General features: G+C 36.7%; 1 protein-coding gene across 2 annotated transcripts in view; it reads right to left on the bottom strand.

The window, feature by feature from the left end:
- The window catches only part of LOC129754460 (hyccin), a 122,323-nt gene that overhangs the window by 52,226 nt on the left and 44,819 nt on the right, over positions 1 to 25,278 (bottom strand). For both annotated transcript variants that reach the window (XM_055750556.1, XM_055750555.1), the window contains exons 4-5: positions 20,710 to 21,259; positions 20,531 to 20,647 (exon numbers count right to left, since the gene is read on the bottom strand). In XM_055750556.1, coding sequence (XP_055606531.1) covers positions 20,531 to 20,647; positions 20,710 to 21,259 — 667 coding nt within the window. The remainder of the gene's footprint in view (positions 1 to 20,530; positions 20,648 to 20,709; positions 21,260 to 25,278) is intronic.

Here is a 25,278-nt window from a genome sequence, read left to right as displayed (position 1 = left end):
ATCACGAAGGGGGAAATAAATTAAGTTCGAAGTATGTTAGTTAAATTTCGAAAAAAAAACTATCAAATACCCGGGAGATTACAAGACCAAAGAACAAATTATGGAAAATGGGAGCTATTTCATCTTTTGTACTCTTGATTTATTGAATTTTTCGATGAAAAATTACTTGATTTATAGGTTTTGTGCAATGATATAGTATGCAATTTTGAAGGCATACAAGCTTTCGTGCAATTTATTCCAGTTTATTTATTTTTCGCATTATTTTTTATTATCCCCCCTCGCGATGTCCCAACTCTGAGTGACAAAAGAAGGATTTGAAATTTATTCCGTCTTTATTATTTTTTTTTATTTGGAGTCTTTGGTCGTGAAGTCATACAGACTTAAAATCATAAAATTGAATATTACAATAGGTAACATACAATGTATCATTTTTAAATTAAGTTAAATCACGGATCGAGCGTTTGAACATAGGATTTGATACGTTGAAGTAGAAAAGGTGAGAAACCTCCTTGAAGGCATGACAGCATTAATTGGCCAAAGCTCATTCTGCTTCTTGGTAGCCAGAGAAAATTTCGATTGCGCAGTTGTCGAGCTGGAGCGTGCAGATTGAGAGAGTACAGCAATTGTGGGCAATGTTTGTTAAGATGTCGTACACGAAAATCCGTTACAAGTACGTCCGTCCTTCTTTGGCTCAAAGACGTCAATGATATAAGACCACATCTCTCGGAATCTATAAAATGGTAAACGTACTGAATCTCGCCAGGGCAATCTTCGCAATGCATAGTGGAAATTTTTCCTCTGGACCCTCTCTATCCTTTGGATGTGAACGACTTGGTAGCCCAAAAAGGTGCTGCGTATTCCAGAACACTTCGTACTAACGAGCAGAATACTATTTTAAGGGCATAGGGGGTCTTCGAAGCTCAGTGTATTTCGACGAAAAAATCCGAATAAGGCGAACGAGATATGCTGTGCAAACGAGAGCTTTTGATCGAAAGTAACTCCGAGATCGTTTATCGTTGAATATTTCTAATGTGTAGCCCATGAGCGGATAGTCGAATGCAATTGATGCTCTAGTTTTGAAAAAACTTATGCATTTACACTTTAGTAGTTTAGTCGAGTTGAGGTAGGCATCTAGGTCGTGTATAAAAAGCACAAAGATAAGCGGCCCTAGGTGACTACCTTATGGACCACCAGATAGCATGTTGAATAATGCAGTGTATGTTCCTCGGATTTTTATGTAGCCTTGGCGTTTAACAGGTAGAAATGCAGTCATTTTATAACCCATGAAGGAAACCCGTAATGTCCAAGCTTTGTTATTGCTATGCTGTAGTGTGAATTTCCCGGACCAAATTGCGGTTTATTCAGAGTTCAGAGTTCCACCAAGGAAGTTTAGAAGGCTTACGGTAGGTGGGTCGTCTAGGGGGCGTGTGCCCATATAGTACGCTCTAAAGCTGATCGTAGAAAGCAGACACCGCAACTTCGACATTCAGATCTTCGAAAGCTGATTGCCAGTCTGAGAGGGCTGACCGTGTCTATAGGCTCACCAGAACTATGCTCAAGGAGTAATTGCTTTTTGTGGGTGCACATTTTATCTAAGCTGTCAGAGGATATTTTTGTGAATTTTTAAATCAAGTGTATTTTTTTGTAAAAAAAAGGCCTCGAACCTTAAGAACTACGTTAAGGTTCGAGGCCTTTTTTTGGTTGCCTACCCGATCAGGAGAGCATATCAAAATAATAACTGAAACGTATCTCATCAAGATATTTACATCTGATTCAGTTATTATTAAGCACTCCAAATTGTCGATTTTAAGTTTCTCCAATCTGAATTATTACTTATTCTGAATGACAGACTTGAATGGGGTTGAGCACATTTAAAGATTTTTTTCCGGATTATCTTTAAATAAAATGATTATATCTTATTTTTATATACTAACAACTTTTTATGAAACACGGACATCGAAGTCAACGGTCCAAACCGTCCAGTAATGAGTTTCGCTCAAGAGATCCATAAAATTTAATTCAAATTTTGGAAAACCATAAATGGAGCATGGTTTAAGCAAATAGTGTGGTTTATTGTCATATGACAAGTGGAATATTCCACTAGAAATTTTTCTCGAAGCACTCATATCTTGATAAGTTATAATTTTGATAGGATTTGTTCTGTCCAATATCAAACTATGCTATCTGAACGAGATATAATCTTGAAAGGAGCATATCTAATATCTAATAACATAATATCTAAATTTTGATATAATTTGAGATATTTTAACATCCTACGAGTACTGAATAATAACTCATTTAGATAGGAAAAAATTGGTATCAAAATATCTCATCTTGATATAATTTATTTTTCCCTCCTGATCGGGTAATTCCAAGCTGTAAAACAGCTAAAAGACATATTTCGTGGGCTGTCCAATATAATTGTATCCAAGTTTTTTTTATTCGTAGTATCACTAAATTGGCGATACATTTCACGATATATAGGATCAAAATCGCCGTCGGATTTTGAAAGACGATTTAAACCTCAAGCCATACAGGATCCTAAGGTTTCCAGACCTTTCGGTAAGAATAAATTGAAGGTCTGGGTCGGAATCACCCGTACTTCCCTGGTGAAGATCAACCAATCACCTTGAGGAGGTGCTGCAGATCAATCAATTTACGTATCGGGAATAGTTCTACGGCATGTCCTTGAACTGTGGACGCTGTTGTGCCCCAAATGATCCGTCTTTCGAAATAGTTATGCGCTGCAGGCTAAAATTGATCCTAGGCCAATTACAAGATCTCATGCAAGATTTGGTCCAGATCGCTCAACGAGCCTGAAATTTGTATGGGATTTTGAGACATTTTGTTCGGGAGGAGTATGAAAATCCAGTAAATCACCAAAATCTTTGTCTCCTTGGTCCAATTTCTTTTGATTACGGTTTTTCTCAGGGCCTAGATTATGACAAATATTTCATTTAGAAACTGCATAAAGATTCGAGTTAAGATAAGAAAAATTAGGTTTAAAAAATGAGCAATCTTTTTTAAGGGCGATATTCATTAATATTAATATCACTCTTAAAAAAGTAAGCCTACTAACTGGTTTATCTTAACTCGAATCGAATACAGTCTTAAAATGAACTATTTGTCATAGTTTAGGCCTTGAGAAAAACCGTATTTGAAAACAATCGACCGAGGGGACCAAAGTTTTCATGTTCCTCCCGAACAAAATGTCTCAAAATCTCATACAAAGCCATGTTCTAGGCCTAGGATCAATTTAAATCTACAGCGCATAACGTTTCACAAGTTTAAAATTTTCCATTCAAAATTTGAGGATAAGTTTCAACTTTGGGTTTAACTAGTGGTTTTCAGTAGGACTTCGCATTGGCTCACAAAGGGAAGAATCCCAATGTTTGTGTGCGAAAATTGTTTTGGGGGTTTATTTCGAGCTCGGAGTGGCCGGTGAGTTCGCCTGATCTGAATGCTAAGTACTTGGCTGACAAGGATATATTGCAGCCCGAAGTCTGCTCTACAAAACACGACTGTTTGAAAGTTCTGAAGTGTCAGCTAGCTAAATTCTGGGATGATATACCACAAAAACCACTGCGGGTTCTTTAAACTATACGCCTGGATCTTCTGCAGCGAGTGGTTAGGCTCAAGGATGAAAAAAAAACGAATTGCACCAATGGATTTTGAAAATATGATTTGTTTTGAAGTAAATCTTATTGAATTTAAAAGACAAAATTTTTGTACTGATCCAACTTTTTGTTAGTTTCAGTTAGTTCAATTGCCGGATCCAGCCCAGATATTTGCTCAAAATTTAAGAAAACTCCGGCCCGGCCCAGGATTTTAATAGGAAAAAGGTTTTTTTTCTTGATTTTCATTTAATGATTACGTGGTTTTAACCAAATTTTCGGCAGAAATTTTTTAAATCAAAATCCAGGTCCGGATATTGCTTAGTCCGAAAAATTCTGGCAACCTTAGTCTAGAGTGGCTATTATTTATTTGATCAAAATGAATAGTTCAAGAGAGTTAGTAGTACATAGTTCAAATTTAATTTTCCTCGAAATGTTTTTTTCAGGCTGACAAAATCAGCCTGAAGCAAAAATTTTGAAAATACCTTGCATACTATTAAATTGAAAATGTTATAAAATGGGAAATCTACTACTAAGTGATCATTCTCTTTAATAATATAAAGCTGGTAAAGTGACATAAAAAACCTTCAAAAAATCTCTGTAAGGTTAAGAAAGGGCGTGTTCGAAAACCGAAAGTCTGAAAAAACGTCTAGGAAACAACTTCTTTGAGATAAAGTGTTCTTATAAAACTGGCAACATCGACTATCATTCAAATTATAGTACTGGATTTTTGTATCACAAACCAGAGCAATGTTGTATATGCCCAACATTTAGAAATGTTTCCACGTTTTGGCCTCCTAAACGACTTATAGGGTGACCAAAAATTGCACTCTGTCTGGGATTCTGGGGGCTCAATCTTCAAATGATAGCCAAGGATGTAAAAAAGAGACTTTTATATGGCGGCGACTCAGAAATATGATGTTTAGAAATCGCATTTGTGAGATTTTTGGAAAAAGGCCATTCTAACGCGAATTTTCATAATAGGACTCTCAGATCTTGAAAAAGTAGGAAACATGTGACTCTTATATTTTTTTATTTTTTTTATAACGAGAGTTGTAAATAATTTTTTTTTGATACTGTTTTGGACTCTTGATTTGTATGTATGATTTTTTAACTTATAAATGTTATAAATGTTATGATTTTTTATTTGTTTTATAATCAACAATAAAAAATGCACTTTTGATTAAAGTTTTCAATCAACAATGAACCCAAAAGATTTGTAATAATATTAAGTGCAACATTTCTGGAATAAGTGTGTAGATTAACTAGATGATACGAAGTTATTCAAATTTAACTGTGAGAAAAGGAACAATTATTAAAATTTTCGCTAAGAATAGCTTTGAATTGTGATGTGGATAAGTTTCGAGCAATCTAAGAATCAGATATCAAACTTTTTCATCTTTTTATCGATTCTTCAATCACCACAGAAGGACAGACTATTGCTTATTGTTCTATTTCGTAATTCTAAATTGATCTCACAAACTGTTTATCAATGCTCTTGGCCGAATTGCAAAGGACTCGTGGAAAAATGTTTTAGGTAACGTATTCAACAGATTAAAAAGTAAAATATGTTCATCCCAGTCGAATCTTTCAAATAAAAGCACAAAAACAATGACATAGGTAGGAGACGTGCTTCTTTTATTTTCGTTGCTGTAGTGAAATTAAGGACTAAATTGAAGATTATAAACCAGAACGGGAAGAAAGAGAATAAACACTGTAATGCAAGAACCTTAACTAAAACAAAGCCATCGTGGAAATCTGAAAGTAGGAATATGCTGCAGATGATGAATATTTGATTTGTAGCGTAGCTCATCGGAAGGACATGTCAGTTTTTGGTTCCCAAGTTTGGTTGACAATTTTTGCGGAAAAAATGAGAAGACTCTGATAAAGAGAGATTCTTATTGAAATTTCAATAGCTTTGCTTTTCTCCCCGTTTCGGGATTTGTCCTTTGAATGATCGAATTGAGAGTTTTTGCTATCAGAGGGATGAAATGCGTTTGATTTTTGCACAAAAGAAGAAAACTAGCAGAGCTTTGAGAAAAACATATAAAGGCAAACCGGATCTTAAACTAGAATGTCTTCAACCGATTCAATTCTCGGAGACATAGAGAACAAAATTTATTAGAATTTGTTTTTTCAGTCTAAAATTCTATTCATTCATGGTTTTATTAGAATAATGAGAGCTTTTAATGAAAAAAAAACTAATAAAATATATAAGGTACATTTAGTGGAGGAAAATATTCACTAAGTGATTTACTTGCTAAAAATTTTGTAAAATACCAATTTCAATTAGCTCGTATGCTGAAATAATCGAAAATTGCACATGGCTTGATGATTCGGTCAGTCAACTTGCGCTTCAGCACTTGAACGATTAAAAATCTTCCAACGGCAGCTCGCAGAAGCTGATTGATTCTTCGAGGAAGGAAGTGCAGGCCACACGCCAAACCAATCGCCACGCGTCCGCAATGATAATTCTGATTTCTCGCTTCCGTTTCTGTGTCATTTCCGGGGGGAAAATGTCGTCTTGACGAACATGCAAATAGAGACAGACAGAGATGGTTGGTTGCGGTTGTGAAAATGGGATGCGTAGTACCGGTTGATCGATTACAGTAGGAACATATACTTTTATTGACGTTTCAAAAAAAAAAATTGTGTGATCCTTACAAATGTACCAAACAAAAATGTAGAAATTTTTTGAAAAAATATGGATTCATTCCAAATTTTGACTAATCAAAATCAATCAATATGCTATGAGTCGGTTTTCAGTAGAGGAGAAAGCATTTGTAAGTCCTGATAAAGCTATTCGGTGAACGAACTTTTCTAACATGAACATCATTACACGTGTCGTTTCCTACTAAGAATGGTAATCAATTACATCTCTCCGATAATGATATAGCCAAAAAAAACAACTGAAATTGTGTAACCATTTCTTGCTCCGAGAAAAGAATTCATCTCATTGGACTGAACTTATTTCCATTTCCATGAAAATATTGCAAGGAAGTCAAACAATATTACACCAAATAATAAAGCAGTAATTGTACCAATTTAATAAAATTGAAAAAAAAACCCTATCAGTATTTTTCATTCCAGGGTGCCTCATTCGTTGAAAAAACCAAGAGCAAATAAATCTCTATGCCACAACAGGACCAATAAGCAGAAGGAAAGGACCTTCTGGCTGATTGGCCGTTCGACGTCCATTTTTTCGAATGGTTGGCACGTACATTTTTAATCCCAACATCATGGCAGCGCGGAAAATCAACACACAATGAGAGACGAATTACAACCAGTTCAAAGAACTGACCTTCATGTTACAGCTTTTTTTATGTTTTACACACTCTGTAAATAAAACTGTGTAATTAACGTTGGTTCAATGGCAGAGAAATACCTGCTCTGATTGATCTTATCGAGGCAAAAATAACAAAGGATAATGAATTTCGATCGTCGTCGTTCGTCACCTATGATAATTAGCTTACATTCCCATGACTGTGAAATAAAAAAAGGGTGTAATAATTGTGATATATTTATTTTATCATTGCTGAGCATTAATGAGCTGTTTAAATGAATGCACGTGCCCTCAACAAGTTTGGCACTCCTGTGATCGTTCACGCTACAAATAAATATTCTAACTTAAAATTAAACAAAACTACAACTACATATTTGTAACAGTTTTAAGATTTTTACGCAACATTCTCAGTGTTATTGCTCGTTGCGACCATTTTATACCAGTAATTGCATTACAAAGCGACTATTATATCGAGCGTTTCACTTTCTTTAGATAACGAAAATCTTACAGCATCTTCCAACCCACATTATCGTCCAGGCGATCAAAGGGAGGGAAATGTAGTTTTATAAGATTTTTTCTGGCGGATAAGAAAGAAAAGATTCATTCGATTGTCATTGAAAATGTATTTTGATAGATATTTGATCCACTTTGAAAAGTTATTCAATTATCAAGCTTTTAGTTCCCCAGAAAGATTAAATAAAATATGCTTAACAAATATTATAAACAGGACAACTGGCAATTTTTTAAACAAAGTCTTTAAAAGTAGTCGATTGTTTTCGACTCAATTCTACATTACATTTTTAGCAAAGGCTTTCCTTATCTTCCTGTCGCTTTGTCTTTGTTTAACAGAGCCGGAACAATCCGAAAATATTTTTAGCAACAACCTTCCCAAATAAAAGGTCAAATCAAAGCAAACAAGCAAGCAAGTAGCAGCAAAATCCGCGCTTCCTGAGCCAATCCGAATTTTTCCACCGGAAGATAAAATCAAATCAATCAATTAGCCTTAAAAATCTGCGCTTCTTAAGCCAATCCGTCTTTATTCACTGGAAGGTTAAATCAAAACAAACAATCAGCAGCAGAAGCTTTAAAAATCTGTGCTTCCTAAGCCAACCCGTCTTTTCCACCGGAGGGAAAAATCAATTAATCAGCAGCGGACTTAAAATACTGTGCTTCTTAAGCCAATCCGTCTTTTCCACTTGAAGGCCAAATCAAAACAATCACCAGTAGCAATCTTAAAAATCTGTGCTTCGTGAGCAAATCCGCCTTTATCCACCGTTAAGCCAAATCACAATATACAATCAGCGGCAGCAGCCTTAAAAATCTGTATTTCCTAAGCCAATCCGTCTTTTCCACCGGAAGACCAAATAAATTTAAAAAAAAGAACAATCAACAGAAGCAGCCTTAAAAATCTGCGCTCCCTAAGCCAAACCATCTTCTTCCATCAGAAGGAAAAATCAATGAATCAGCAGCAGACTAAAAAATCTGCTCTTCTTAAGCCAAACCATCTTTATTCACCGGATGGCCAAATCAAATCAATCAATCAGCAGCAGTCTATAAAATCTGCACTCTTTTGGCTTATTCTACCAACCAATGCCTGACTTTGTTTTGTTTGTTTTGTCTAGTGTTGCAAAATAACCAACGTTGCTATAGAAATTTATTTTATTTTATTGACCTTCTGCATATCCTTCATCTCATCTCTACATCTTGGATCTGTGAAATGACGGGAAAAGCCGAAAATCTTCCCGTTAAAATCTCTAAAGTAGGTTGGAATTACGTTTTACCTGTTTTCAAAATTCGAACAAACCAACTCATAAAAAATTATAGGTTAGAAAGCTTGCTCTAAAGAATCCATCCAGTATATATTTTATCTCACATTACTCTCCAAACGGTTCAAATAATTCATAAGGCTTTTCCGAGAACTTAACTCTGAATATTAACTTCGAAAATGGTATCCACAAAACAGGCACTTGAGGAGCATTTGGAAACTTTACTGTATATTAATCTAGTGTTCATATCAGGAAACCAAAAAAATCTCTTTATTGAGACACACATCGAAGTTGACAAAGCTGACGAAGGGTAGATAATTTGCAACCACCAAACATTTTTGTAGGTATATTTCTCAACAACTTTGTTATAGGTTCCATTTTTTTTTGGTTTATTTATGAGGTGGTAAAACCTTGGGACATTCGTGTCTACATTCCATATACATTCTAGAATGATCGTATGAAACTCGAAAAAACAGCATTTATCTTCCAAAGTGGAGGAAATATACATACATATTTTCAATTTCTGGCTAAAGCGATAAGAGTAAACGAATTGGGACAATATTCGACACCTTATTCATACATACTGAAAGAATGCAAGAGAGTACACATTTTTCTTTCAACGCATGCGAACCATTGCCAGCGACAAGGTTGCCAACATTTTTTTTTTTCAAAAATCAGGGAACTGGCGAAATAAAAATCAAGCAAAATCAGGCTTCGATAAAGTAACGAAAATTTCGCTTAAAGTGATGACCTTTTTTTTGGTCACCACTCCTCATTTTCTCTCTAATATGTGTTATGAGCCTACTTGGTTGAAGAATTCCACTGAATCGAAGCATCAAAGCAATCGTAAGATTCCTTTTAATTCCCTTTTTTAAATAAGAATTCAAGGGAATCTTTCGATTGTTTTGATTCAGCCACATTTGCACTATACCACTTTAGCCATGGTACCTAATACAGTTCCTAAGTACGCATTTTTCATCAAATTCGCAAAAATCAGGCAAAATCAGGCATATTTTAAAAAATCAGGCAAATTCAATGGCTTATCAGGTTGTCAGGCAGATTCCGAAAAATCAGGCAATGCCTGAAAAATCAAGCACATTGGCATCTCTGGTTGGGACAGTTCGCGCGTAATGTTTACAAAATTTTACGAACGAAAAATGGGGTGCGGCGAAATTTTTCGTGTAGCTGCACGGTCAAGGAATTTAACTCAAAACTCAGTTAAGAGATAGCAAAAAACCAAGTTCTATTTTGTGAATTAAATTTAGCGCATTATTTGGTTTCTCTTTTTTATCTTTTTGGAAATGAACAGAAAGTTGAAAATTCGTAAAAATTTTGAAAAGGAGGTTTGTTTATTAGAATGTTTCAACATGTTTTCAAAACCCATCTTCAACACATTTGTTCTGGACCAACCAGTTTGCATTGAATATTCTGGGAAAGCGCGTCTACTTAAAACAAAAAATTCCATCGAATGTCCAAATGTGGAAACTTCTAAGGAATTCCAATGTGCCGAATCGATTGTCCGGAAGCCCCATTTGTTATTTTTACCGGAAGCTGTAAACAAATGCACATACTTGTACCACCTTGTACGACAACAAAACGTTGACCGAAGAATCCAATATAGGAAAATTCTCCGGAAAACATTCCGAAAGTAAAGTCTGCACTATTATAATTTTTTACGACATGATATTTTCGAGGAATGAAAATAACGTCAGATAGTTTGACAACTAATCACACTGACATGAGACTTAGAACAAAATTCTTCTCAGTTTTTGGCTAGAAGCCTCCTATCGTCGACATTGTGCGGCAGCAATTCGAGCATGAAAATTTTACTGGTATCGACATTCTCGTTAATTTTCGAGCAGCGCCAGTCAGTATGTCAGTGGTTTAACTTTTAAGTTTAAGTCCATTTATTCCAGCTGGATTAACAAACAAAATGATTGATTTTTCATTATTTGATACTTGAAACATCTAATTTTCTTTTTCTTTTTTTTATCCCAAAATTGAGCAGAGAACTTTTGTTAAAAACGTGTGAATGAGAATTAACCCAAATGTTTGCTTTGCTTCATCAGCGTGTAGAATTGGAAAATGAGGAATCAAAACAGGAATCGCGAAATGTCAGTGAGGCCAGGCACTGCGTGAATCGACCTATGAAAGTACAAATGTTTGCATCATCACACGGTTAAGCGAGACTTCTCAAACTAGGTTCGTGGTAACACAACAGTGTTGCCAGAAATTCTGAGTAGGAGTACCAAATAACTCATTGAGAAATGGGTACTTTCCTGGTTAGGGAATTCGAGAAGTGGAAAGTGACAAATAGCTGTCGCTAATGTAATGGGTAGTTGTTTAAGGACTTTACAACCAAATGTGAATAAAAGATAACTAAGGATGAATCATCCAACAGGATGAAAATCCCAGAAAAAAAAATAAAAGATAACTCTATTCCACTACTGAAACCTGCGTTTTTCAACGTGCACAGCCCTCACCTCGGAAGTACCGGTGACGACAAAGACGAATTCTACGCGCAGCTGGAACGTGAATAGGACCGCTGCCCAAAACATGATATCAAGATCGTCATCGAGGATTTTAAAGCTCAGGTCGGCCAGGAGAATGAACTCAAACCGACAATTGGTAGGCTCAGCGCTCACCAGCTGACCAATGACTTATCGATTTCGCCGCCTCCAAACTCCAAACTAATGACCGTACGTATTATCTTCTTCCTGCAACGCCTCCTACACAAGTACACCTGAAGATCACCGTACCAAATTCACAGATTGACCACGACTCGCAAACTCTTGAAGCAGCGCTGCCGGCAGAGGGCGAGCTTGACAAAGCCCCTCTCGAGGACTTTTGAGAACATCAAGGCAGTCGTCAACAGTGTTGCGGAAACGTCATTGGGCACATAGAACGAACTGGTTCAACGAGGTGCGTTGAAGCGCGACGAAGAGAACGCCGTGCGGGCAGCAATAGTGCAAAGATGCACCCGTGGAAACGTGGAAAATCACCGACAGAGGAAGAGGCAACGAGTACGAGTTTTCCAGGAGAAAAAGCACAGCCTGGAAGAGGAGGAGCTCAAGAAGCTGGAGCAGCAGCATCGTTGTCAGAAAACACGAAAGTTCTATCAGAAGATCAACGTAACCCGCAAAGGCTTCGTGAAGCAAGCCGAAATGTGCCGGGATAAGGACCGATGCAGCCTGACGGACAATCCTGTGGTGATTGAACGGTGGAAACAGCACTTCGATAAACACCGAACGGCACACATGCAGGAGACCAAGACGATGAGGGAAGGTACATCGACGGCGTAGCCAACGACGTAGAGGAGCCACTCCCAACGATGAGTGAAGTTAAGGAAGCCATTCGCCAGCTGAATAGCTACCGGAGGAGTGGAAGGAGGGGGCAATATGCCCCATCTACAAGAAGGGCGACAAATTGGACTGTGAGAACTACCGAGCGATCACTGTCCTCAATGCCGCCTACAAAGTGTTGTCCCTAATCCTACTCCGCCGTCTAACGCCACAAGCAAACAGATTCGTGGGAAGTCATCAGGCCGGCTTCATGGAGGGACGGTCAACGACGGACCAGATATTCACATTACGGCAAATCCTCCAAAAATGCCGGGAACACCAAGTCCCTACGCATCATCTATTCATCGACTTCAAAGCCGCATACGACACGATCGACCGTAACGAGCTATGGAAAATCATGGACGAGAACGGCTTTTCCGGGAAGCTGATCAGACTGATCAAGGCGACGATGGATGGAACGCAGTGCTGTGTGCGGATTTCGGGTGAATTGTCGAGTTCATTCGAATCGCGCAGGGGGCTTCGACATGGTGATGGTCTATCCTGCATGATGTTCAACGTGGCGCTAGAAGGTGTTATTCGACGAGCGGTGGGCCAAATTCGGGGCACGATTTTCAACAGATCCAGTCAACTTATCTGCTTTGCCGATGACATTGATATAGTCGGCAGATCATCTGCGGCGGTGGAAGACATCTACCGCAAACTGAAACGCGAAGCAGGAAGGATTGGGTTGATGATTAATACGTCCAAGACGAAGTACATGCTGGCCTGCGGATCCGAGACCGACCGAACCCGCTTGTCCAGTAATAACAAGGTGACGATCGACGGCGACGAGCTGGAGATAGTCGAAGACTTTGTCTATCTCGGCTCCCTGGTGACCGCAGACAATGACACCAGCCGTGAGATCCGGAGGCGAATTATCAGCGGAAGTCGTGTCTACTATGGACTCCACAAGCAACTGCGGTCGAGAAGATTTAGCCCTCGCACGAAGTGTAACCTGTATGTGACGCTCATTAGACCGGTTGTTCTATACGGGCACGAGACATGGATATTGCTCGAGGAGGGCCTGCGTACATTCGGAGTATTCGAGCGACGAGTGTTAAGAACCATCTTTGGCGGCGTACAGGAAGAACGGAGTGTGGAGTCGAAGGATGAACCACGAGCTCGCGCGACTCTACGGCGAACCCAGTATCCAGAAGGTGGTGAAAGCTGGCCGGATACGCTGGGCGAAACATGTTGCGAGAATGTCGGACGACTGTCCTGCAAAACAGGTGTTCGCTACGAATCCGGTAGGAACGAGACGAGCGGGAGCGCAACGAGCGAGGTGGTTAGACCAAGTGAAGCGTGATCTGGCGAACGTGGGGTACCCGAGAAATTGGAGAACGTTTGGCATGGACCGAGTGAATTTTAGGAATTATGTTCGTCAAGTTATGTCGTGAGACGGAATACTATGTAAATAAATAAAAATAATGAGTTGTTGGATATGCTTGAAACACAATACAACGTCAATGTGTAGCTGTCAGTAACATAGACTGTTTAAGTGTTATGCAACCAATTTTGTTTATTACCAAAATAAACAATAACTTTTAATCACCTCCATATGTTGATTAGTTTACAGCATCACAATTTATATAACTGCCACCAATTAAAAACCCACCTAAAATATCGGAGGACATTGCATTCGGGGCAGTAAGCATCCTTCCCAATATAACACTTCCTTTATCATTCCTATTCGAATACAAAAACGTAACGTAACATCTGCATTCCAGGGATAAACAGCCGGACCTCGGTCCGGAATTGTATCGGCCCATCTGGTGCCTCTGTTTCCGTGTGGGAGGATAATGATGTCGAGTTGGTTATGGCCAAGTCCAAATCACATAACACAACTGGATCTGGATCATCATCTGGAGCACAGATAATGGGGGTCCGCAAAAAATGGGGAACTAACTATATAGTGCTAGCTGAGAAGAAGTAGTGGAGGCGGGCGATTTTAAATCAATTTTAAGACACAGAGCTGTTGAAAGAGAATGGAAGAACCGTCTTCAATTACAGTGATATTTCGTTTAAAAAAAAATTCTTCCACTCATCTTTTAAGAATGAGGATAGGCTTCAATTAGTATAATTTTATTGTAAGAATACTTTTTTTGTGATATTTTTTCGGACTGATTTACCGAAAACTTTTTCAGAATCTGACTAGGTGGTGCCAAATGCAACAAGCCGGCTTCCAAATCGTCACACCAACCAATCCTGGTGGTAGGTATCAACTTCTATTTACGAACATAATTACATCGTTGCACAAGTTGCAAAAGCGTGTCTACTAGTTTGCGGTGAATGGAGGAAGACGAACAGCAGGAGTTCGAAGGACAATTAATCCAACCCGGGCGGCTTCCTACATACCGTCATCAGTACAAACGAACGACGAACGAATGAATCAGCAGCAGCTTGTCATTCATCAATGGAGATTACCCCGCCGTCCGTCGTCGTTGCATGACTATGATCCACTCAAACTGCGCCCGTGCGTGCGGGAGGGTTGATGACTGACACGGGCAGACGATTATTATTTCGGTTCCATACCGTACCGTACAAAGTTGTCTCCCAATTCATAGGAATTATTGTTGGAGAAAAGCATGCTTATGTGTGCCAACTTCTTTAACCACCAACCACAAACCGAATCTATACTTGGATTGTAACATCATGTAACCAACATTATTTTTAAAAGGGTTTTTTTTCTTCATTGACAAACGATCGAAACATTGTTGAAGCAGCCACAAAACTTGAACACTAAATTTTACCATATGGTATAAACTGTTACATTAAGATTTTTTGTAATACAAAAATGAACCAGTACACATAAATGTATGACCGAAAATACACGCTTTTCTCCTACTATCTGGGTTTGTTGATTATAGGCACATTTGTCCCACCCATTTCTAAACTGTTATGGCATCTTTTCCAAAAGTAATCGGAAACTGAACGAAAGTTGAACACGTGCCACGTAACACCACAGAACTGATTTGAAGTTGTCATATTCCAGGAAATTGATTGTAATGTGTAAGTCCATCAACCAATAAGAATGTTAAACTCACGTAAAGTGATGGACTAAATCTAATGATGAAAAAAATTATAGTAGATACGATGCCGGGGTCTTTGAGCACTACAAGTTATGTCAAACCTGACTAAATTTAATATTTGTTCGAATAAATATGCACAATGAAAAGATTGAAACGAATTAAAATTACGGTAAGTAGTTTACATATAGATTGTTCCACAAATTAAAAGCACACTTTCAAATTAAAAAAAAAATTGTTTTATTACATTTTTTTTTTATTTGGCACACTGCATCACGTTAGACGTCGAGGTCGAGACTTTTCTTGCCACATCCCGAACGAAAGCCGATAGTTTCTGTTTGTAGACATCCCTGACCTTTTTATCGATAGCAGGATTATGGAACTCGAAACAATCGAGTTTTGTTCGATTCGACCGATCTTGAACGAGCTCAATTCGAATGGAACGTTTCGAGATGATCCCGGTTTACTCAAAATCTAGTACGTTAAAATTTAGAACTCGAACGAGATACGTAAAACGATTCTAATTCGATTCGAGTTGAAACTTGAAACGAGTATCTCGAATCGAATAGGATTCATAATGTCACCCCAGATTTTTGACCACTCCTCGGTTCATCTTCAAATGTACAATGTTCACCATATTTTTAATAGGTGTCAGTATCGCTCCGACGCCCACATCCTCTTCTTTGGCCAATTTTCTCATGACTTGTGCACAATACTTTTGTTCTTCTCCGGAGTAAGACCACGCATTTTGAAAAGTAATCCGCGATGCCAGGTAAATGTTTGACGTTTTGTAGTTAGGACAATTGTATTAATTGTAGCAAAAAAGCTCTCTGATAGCTTCCTAACTGATCTAAACTTTTCTAAACTTCTCTATGGTGTCGCTAGTGTTTGCTTAATAACTCCCATCACAAACTAAATGTTTTTTTTTATGTTATCACGTACACTCAGAATCAAAACAATCAAAATCGACGTTGACAAGGCAGCAAATCAAGTTCAGCTTGCTTTCTTAATTTTGGAGTGTTGTCAATGCACCGAAATCAAAGTTCGAAGATGGAACTGACCACCCCAAAAAAATTCCCTTTGTTTTAAGAAAGTTTGATTCTGTTCCCCAGAGAGTCAGTCGATCGTACCGAAGAAAAAGTTTGATGAGTAGATTTAAATACAATGTCCTGTGCTCCGGCGATGCAAAGGAAGTAAGAAGGACAGCTGAATTGAACTTGGATTACTTAGAGGTGCCACAAAGAGCACAGAGCTATGAATCGTTTACCCTAAAAAATCACCAAAAAGACCAGATCTCGACGTTTAAATTAAAAATTTCGATTTTTTTAAATTTCCTGTGGTCGGTCACTTATGGGGTGATTTTTAGGGATCAACTTATTGTAGCTTTGAGCTCTTTGAGGCACCCCTAAATTAAGTCCGCTTGAGCTGAAATTTAGAACAGGTCAATTTTTTGGGCAAATCTACAAAATGTATATGGACCGTTTTAGAGATTCGATGATGAAATTTTTTGGACATTTGAAGAACAAAGGGCTATTCAAATTCTTTTGCATTTAGCTTTTGATGGCATGGCTGAAAGTTGACGAGGCTAGTTTTTAACGTAATACCACAGAGAACAGAGTACGGACTGGAGCTCAAATCGTGTGTGAGAATACCAACCTAAGTTTCAAACCAAATTCGTAGGTGGACTAACATCCATTAGATGTCTCTACCAGTACACCTATTTTTTCATATTTTAGACACGTTTAGAAATTAATACTCATTGCTTATCTCAAAGAAGGCCAGTGCAATCAATGGTTTTAATTTCTGAGCGTGTCTAAAAAAAGAAAAAAATAGGAGTACTGGTAGCGACATCTAATGGATGTTAGTTTACTTACGAATTTGGTTTGAAACTTAGGTTGGTATTCTCACACACGTTTTCAACACATTTTTGTTCGGGGTTCGTTGTCTGTTCTCTGTGGTAATACTTACATGTCCAAAATTATGTGACTATCTGTCAAGGGATTTTCAGGTAGTAATTTCCAAAATATTATTAGGCACGATCCTTGAAAATCTAACGCAATTCTAACGGCATAGTTAAAAGATCGTACAAAATGTCGTCTGAAGTCAGTTTAAATCGGATATGATAGGAAGTCCGCGCGAGCTATAAGTGAAAAAACCATTATTATGTTCTCTAACCAGCAGCGCATCCAGATGACTGAAAATCAAATGGGAATTGAGTTATATTGACCAATGAGAGAACTGGAAAATATTGTCGCTGGCAACGATTTGAAGGCTATGAGAGCTAAATCTTGCGCTCTCTTGCATTCTTCCAATATTCGAATAAGGGGTCGGATAACGCCCAATTGATTTAGTTTTCGTCGCTTTAGAAATAAAAGAAATTTATATATGTATATTAGACCGCTGCAAGTTTTGTATGGAAATTTCAAATTCTTAAATTTTTACACCTTCCATAACTTTTGTTGATTGTTTTTGCTGTCAGAAATAGCAATAAAAATTTGGGAAGCGATCCATCCAATCATGAATTAGCGCAACGAGTTTTAATTTTGTATGGAAATTTGTATGGGAAAACAAAATTTTTCATTCAAAAATCGTCAGAGATGTTCTGAAAGTTCCAAAAAATACAACTTTGGATGAAAAATATTCCTTGATTCTTGCAGTACACTTCATGTGAACATATCAAAAACCAAACTTTTACCCCAGCAAAAATATTCGATGTTAAATAAAATTTTTGCTTTCAATTTTTTTTTTATTTTAGCGATTTTGACTGCTTGTTTGAAAGCTAAGAAACCGTAGGATGAGGATAAAAAATCTCAAACAATTGCTATGCATATCTCATTGAACTCATTGATTCATATAACGTTTGCAAAAAAAAATCAAGAAATTATTGAAAGCTCTAGCAAGCAAAGTCTGCCATTTTTAAATACTTTTCAATGGATTCTGATGTTTTTTTTTATTTTGAGATGGTTATAACTTTTTTCATGAAATGTAGGTAAGCAAAAAATGAAGCATAAGAATAGCCAAAACCAAAAATCAAAAACCAACTTCATTTCAAGTTTACTTGAATTTTCTGGATGATTTAATGTGCAAAAATTTCTTCATCCATATAAATTTCCATACAAAATTGAAACGCGTTGCGCTCACTCAGGAATCACCCAAATCATCTCAAATTCTACACTGATGCTTGGTGACCCCAAAGGCATGAAAAAACATATGGGAGAAAAAGTCAGTTATAAAAGTGTAAATCTAAACTTCTCGATTTGTGATGTGGACATGAGGGTCGTAAACAAAAGACGTGAACAAATTGTGAACTTCATATTTCACAAACATATAAAAAAAGAAGCAGCTGCTGCCTTCGTAGAATTCCCACAAAGTTTAGACCATGTTTTGATTGAATATGGCATTGTGCCTCGCGGTGGTTAGCGGTATGAAGCCAACAAAGCAAGAAGTAAAATCAGCCAAACTTATCAAAACTATTACCAAAACGAAAATTTTGAAGTGGAGGTGCCACAAAGTAGCGAAAAACTTCTTTAATTGGTTTTTAAAAATAGAGCATCACAGTACGTTTGAAAAATGGCGTAAATATTAACCAAAATTTTCGGTTCAAGCATTTCTTGTTTGGTAACTATCCTAGGGAAATATTGTATTTTTTTCGTTGTTGTTTTGAAAAAAAAAACTAAAATTCCAAATATAAAGTTAATTTCAAAGAGAAAAACGTGTTACATTAATAAACTGTGTATATTAGGTAAATAAAAGTGCAACCACGTCTGTCTAGAATGGTTGTAATCTCGATTTGATTATGTTTAGTAGTTTCGCAGTTTAGAAATGTTACGTTAGAAATATCACTGTAGCAAAAACAATAAATTGGATTTAGCCTTTCTTGAATTCAAGGTAATTGGTTTAGAAAAATGAAGTCGAAGATCGGAATGCCCAAAGCCTGTTGTGCGTGAGAGAATCTATCCAAATTATGGTTGCTAAGTGAAAACAATCCATTGAATGTCGTTAAAGTTTGAATGAGTCTAGAGAGATCTTAGAAATTTGGTCCAAGCCGGATCAATGTCTTCTACGAATTGTATGGCTTAATAGTTCAACTGAACCCGTGAAAACATACCATAAAAAACTGCTAGTGCTTCGTATTTGACGACAAGATGCCTAAAATAGATAACTAAAGACGGATCATTCATTTTTTTTCGAAAATTGTTCGATATGGTTGCGAAGATTATCTAGCACATCTCTAAAAACGACGTCTGAAATCCGGTTCGAAGGACCAAAACCAAGATTTTGGTTCTAATAACAACCTAATCCATTTTGATATGTTGGAAGTTTGACCGACGGATTCAATTTGATTAAATGAGTGAATGTAGCCTACTCTCTGTTCCAGTTGTTCGACTGGATCTAACAGATTGACTCAATCTGACTTATTTAGGCAGGTTGACGAACTGATTCTCACTGGTATGATTCTTAAACTGATTTACTGACTAATGGCAAATGTTTATCCCATCGAGGTAAAACAAGAAGTGAAATATTCCAATTCTTGAATATCATTATCCCTCACATCGAATGAATTATACCTAGACTGAGCCATGTAAATTTACATATTGTGGAAAAAAAAGGTTTGGTAATGTTTTATAAAGGGTGAAATGATTTTCTTATTACGCATGGTAAAGGTTATATTTCTTTCAAATACTTATATATTTAAAGATGTGTTACATATATTATTAAAGGTAGCGACAATGGAGATAATTTTACCAGAAACAGATATTTGGTTTTTGTTTTTAAAGTAAAATCGTTCCCAAGTACGGATTTTAAACAAGCTATGTTGAAGCCAATCAAAAAATTTATAAAAAAAAATAAATTTAGTTACATAAGCCTATAACAAGTATTAAAACATAAGAAAAATAAAATTGTCAATACATAGTAACAATTCAGTACAGCGTGGCAAAGCACGAGTTCCATATTAGTGATCGATGACAGGATGTTGCGGGACAAGAAAGACACTCAAATGTAAATGTTCAGAACTGTTCTTTCTTACTGTTTTCTTGTCCCACAACAGAAATTTTTCGGTGAAAACGATTGGGAAACCTTCTGAAGCGCACTCGCTAACTGTGTGGGGATGGGTGCCGCGAAAAATCGCTGGAAACAGCACTCTGTGCGTTTGGATCGGTGGACGTGACTGTGTGCACACTATGACATTACGAGTGTTTTGGGGGTAGCTAGGCTCAGTTTGAAAATTTGAATAAAGAAAAAACAAAAAAAGTGTTCACTGAACCTAAGAACGAGGGGTTCATTGACGGGGGTTTAAAGTTTTGATTTTCGACCGGAAAGTGGTTCACTTGAGGACAGATGTGTCCATGGCAAGAAAGAAAGAAGGCAGTGAATGTTTGTTTCACCAAAAGATATGTGATGATTGCAGATAAGCCAAAAGGCAATACAAAACTGTCAAAAGAAATCTGTGTTGGAAGCAAAGGGGAGGGGTTCAGTTCAATGGGGAAGGCCCACGTACCTGGAAGTTTCTTCGCCCGGAAGGATGCGTTAGTGATCATGGATTTCGACACCGTTACGGTGGTTGTCGCTGGCGTCAGAGCCACACTGATGCCCATGGGGCCGTCACTTGGTTGGCCTACGAGAATGATAAAAACGGTTTGTTAATTTGTAAATCTCAACCAATAATACAATTCCTACCGGATGGGTTCGCATGCAGGGAGTTACGTATCGCATTGGTCACCAGTATCACTTCCGACAGCATTTCGTAGCACGCCCTGCTGTGGATATCGTTGACCGCCTCGATGGCCGCCGACGCGAATTCGTTGAACATGGCAAAATAGTTGGCGTGGGCCAGTTCCACCAGAAATTGGGAACTGACCGCGATCCGGGGCACCGGCCGCGAAAGAAGTGACGACTGTGCTGCTGCACTGATGGCGGATTGCGACGGTGAGCTGGTTCCCGAGTGGGGCGGCGATGACACCGGGTCATTCCCGTAGGACGAACGATGCACGTGGCCAAGCTTGCTGAAGCCTTGGTTGACCAGCTGGGACGTGGTTTTGCACAGATGATACAGGGCGGGTTTGTGGATTTGATTAAGTTGCTGATTGTAGGTGAACAGCAGGGCCGTCATCACCTTCAGCCGGTTCTGGGCGTTGATCGATTCGATCGATGGAAGCGGGCCCCAGCTGATTTCCTTTTTGCTGTTCTCCTCCCACCGGCGGAGATCGCTCGCGAGGAGGCTTTTCTCCTGGAATTGAGAGAAACGGAATGTGATCATTAGATATTTGTTCAAATAAAAGTTTCTGATATTGTACATTGGTACATTTTGTGCCTGAAAACTATTACGTTTTTAAAGGTGGTGAGACAATTTTAGAGAAACATGGATTAAAAAAAGGGATTTTTTTAACTTCTTCTAGCTAGAAGAAATAAGGAGTAAATTTCTATCAGAAAGATTAAAATTATGGATTTTTAGAATAAGGTACAATGGGTCTCGTCTCTCAATTCTTTCATTTTCACTCTGAATAGTTTGTGTTTTCAAAAGTGTTGCAAGACTTGCAACTTATAACGCGATCAACGAAATCTCAAAGTGATAAAGGTTCCAGACGCTCTTTTTTTTTAAATAATATTAGTTCTCAACATGGCCGTAGGAACGGGGGAAGGCGGGTTAGAGGTTTACCCCCTCCTCCCATGAGGGTCCAAAAAAAGTAAGCGAGATTTTCTACTCTTTACTCAAAGTTTTAAGTATTTTTTCAAATTTAGATGATTGAGTAAGGTTATTCAAAAGTAACAATATTGATTCAAAACTGATGCGAAACCCTCAAAGGCCATTCATAATTCGGCTACGGTTTTTTTTAATTTTCTCACTTGTTGATAAAAAATCAGTTCTGAATTTTTAATTTCAAATTACCTTAAATTCATTCCGGAAGTTATGCATTTTAGAATTCTTGATTTACAGTGCGAATCATCATTATAAATTAGAAAAACAGCACACATCGCTAGATCTGTATGCGCCTTCGAGATTGTTCAGTAATCGCTGGTCGGTTGAATTTTTGCTCGATTAGGTGTGTTTGTACACATCTAATCCATCGGGTTGATTCTGTATGCGAGCTGCGATTGCTTCGCCTCCCATACAGAATTAACCGTTGCCGAGCAAAGATTCAACCGATTAGTTTGAGCTTTCTCCCACATGCCCTAGACTTACATTTTCAAAACCACCTTTCAAATGTTTCTTCTCCAAAGCGCCCTAGCTTTAACTATCCACCTATCATTTCCTATCTTTCGATTTCATTCTACTAGAGTTCATCTCGCCGAAATGCCATTAAAATATTATAACATTATAAATTAGAAATAAAAAGCTGATTTGAAAAACTGGTTCAAATTCGATTTTGCATTTCATTCCAAATTCGATTCATGATTTTCGCAACTCATATTCATTTTCAATAATAAGAAAATAATTTTTCGAGTGTTAAAAAACAAAATATTTTGATTTTTGTTTCATATTCAGATTCAAAGTTCTTAAACTTAATTGTAATCCAGAATCCAAACATACCTAACAATGCTTCGAAAAGGCGATCCAAAATTTACAAAATCAAAATCAGCTCCATAATTTGATATTCATATTCAAGTTCAAGTCCGAATAAATTAAATTGAAACCCAAAAAATCATAATTTATTTTATAACTTCATGATTGAGGGCTCTGAATATATTTCACCCCTGGTTCACATATAAAATTCTGATCTTGAATATGAGTTCAGATTTTTTTTTGTGCATTTTAGAAATCGTATTGAAATTCAGAAACAGATTTCAACAACCGAGGTAAAAATATCGAGATTGCTATAATTTAATCGCGAGAATAGTTGAGGAATTTAAATCGCAAGAGATCAAAGACTTACAATTTTAGTTTTTATTTACATTTTACAATTTAAATTTTTTATCTAAATCAGTTCGTATTCACGGAAATAACAAATCTAAAGTAGAATTTGAGATTATTTCACAAGTTATGTTTGATGAAAGAAAAGAATTTTAAACAATTAGCCACAGAATTTTGGTAAAGGAATTGATTTTTTATAAACAGTATTTGCTGAAAAAAACATGTAATTTTAACGTAAGAAATCCGCATAATATTTAACATTACAAAAATTACAGTTTTGGCAAGAGCCAAATTTCAAAAAAAAATCTTAAGTTTGGTCAAGATTGCAAGAGTCAGGTTTTAATTGTTATCTCTTACTTTCACTTTTGAAAATTTGACAAATTTTTTTTTTTAAATTTACTCAAGAGTTTGGTAGATTTAGCTAATTCGATTTTTTTTAAAGAAATTGACGGATTAAAAAAACCTTATTCTATGCTCAAATCAAATAAGATAAACCTATCAGATTCTTAAGCTCATTCAAGCTATACAAATTTAACCAACCATTATAAATATTTCGGAACGAATTTTCAAAAATTTCTATTTAATTTAAGAAAAAAACTAATAATGTTGAAAAATTTTAAATGAATATACAAATAGTGCCTACAAAAAAAATTTTTTTTTCAAGATTTCTTCTATTCATGCACTTTTCGAGCTAAAATATCATAAGAAAAAATCAGTCAACAAAATTTTCAAAATAACCTTATTAACACAATAATGACAAAAATATCGAAATTACCACAAAAAGATAAAATATTGGCGCAACATTCACATAATAATTCTTAAATAATCCAGCAATTGACAGTCAAAAATAAATGACTAAAAATGCATATCTCTATTGATACAGAAGCGGAAAAATTAAACGGAAAAAGCAAAATATAGAAATCCAAACAAAATTAAAAAATGGTATAAAAATAATTAAAAACAAAACCAAAAATATACTTAAAAATCGCACAAAATAGGTTTGAATTTTTTTTTAAATTTCCAAAATGGGCATTGTAAAAGTTATGAAATAAAACAACATTTACAAAATGGACAATAGCAGTCATCTTGGGAGGATGGAGGCGGCTCGTTTTCGAAGACCTGTTGAGACCTGTTTTAGCAGGATTAAACGAAAGGCGTAGAATGGAAATTCTGAAATTGTTTGTAAAATATATCTGCTTCGATGATAAATGTAACGGTAGAATCGATATAGCTGAACTAAATTTCCATCTAGATGTTGATGAGAGATAAAATAAGTAGAGACAAATTTTGTAAAAAAAATTGACAAATAAAACTTAATTTTTAAACAAAAAAAAAATTTGCAAAATGGTTTCAAGATAACTTGCAAAGATTCAAGAATAATTCTTTCCTAACATTCTAAAAAAACTAAATGACTGACTGACCTGAAATTTAACCCTCCAAAGCTTCTCGGGTCAATAAGACCCGAAGCGCAAATTTCAAACACCTTTATCATCATTTCAATATACTGAAGAACTGGGATTTTCGAATGACCAAGTTCTAAGGAAATGATATCAATTTAACGACAATGAAAAACTAAAATTTTAGTTTAGAAAATCAGTTTATTGAGAAATAAAATATAGCTAGACCCTCATTCTTGACATCTGTAATTTTTTATCATTTCTTTTTTATGGACGCTGAAAGCCCAGAAAAAAATCCCCCTATCAATCTCTCTTGTTTAAAAAAAAAGTATGAATGCACCCCTTTCCATTTTCTAGCTGGCCACTAAAAAGAAAGGAGGGGAGGAGTGTAAAATTCGTATATCCATATACTTTCCTATGATAAACTTGGCCCCATTTGCTTAAAATTTTACCTAATTATTCCTCCCCTTACTGTAGGTTTCCCGAATAAGCATAGGAACCTTTCTCCATCCCAATCACCATCCCATACAAAGTGGATTTCTTTCGTCTGACTAATTATTTTCTATGCTCCCAATGCAAGTCGGGAGGTGTCTTAAACAATCATCGAATTTTTTCCACCATGCATATGAGATCGCATTCCAATTTGGTTCCATTTGCTCGAATAGACAGAAATTCATTTTTATATTTATAGATTGCGAAAAATTTTGAATTAGGTATACTCAAAATTCTGTAAGTCGAATTTAAGTGCAAGAAAATCTGAGAAATTGCAAATTGACAAAAGTTAGAAAAACAGCTGCCTTTGAAAATTCGTCAAAAATTCTGTGTTTCGTTTATTGACAATCTAAAAATGCAAAATGTACCAAATTATGTTAACTTTTCAATCCTCTTTTCAAAATTTATCTGGTGTGACTCAAACAATTTTGACGGTTTATTGATTGAAAAGTACGGGCATTACGCCACTTTTTTACATTTTTTGTGGTCACGATCTTAACAAAATAA

The sequence above is a fragment of the Uranotaenia lowii genome, chromosome 3 (genome assembly GCF_029784155.1).
Source record: "Uranotaenia lowii strain MFRU-FL chromosome 3, ASM2978415v1, whole genome shotgun sequence".
NCBI classification, from domain to species: domain Eukaryota; kingdom Metazoa; phylum Arthropoda; class Insecta; order Diptera; family Culicidae; genus Uranotaenia; species Uranotaenia lowii.
Note: the sequence above shows the minus strand (reverse complement) of the source record. Positions and strands in the feature narration are given on the sequence as shown.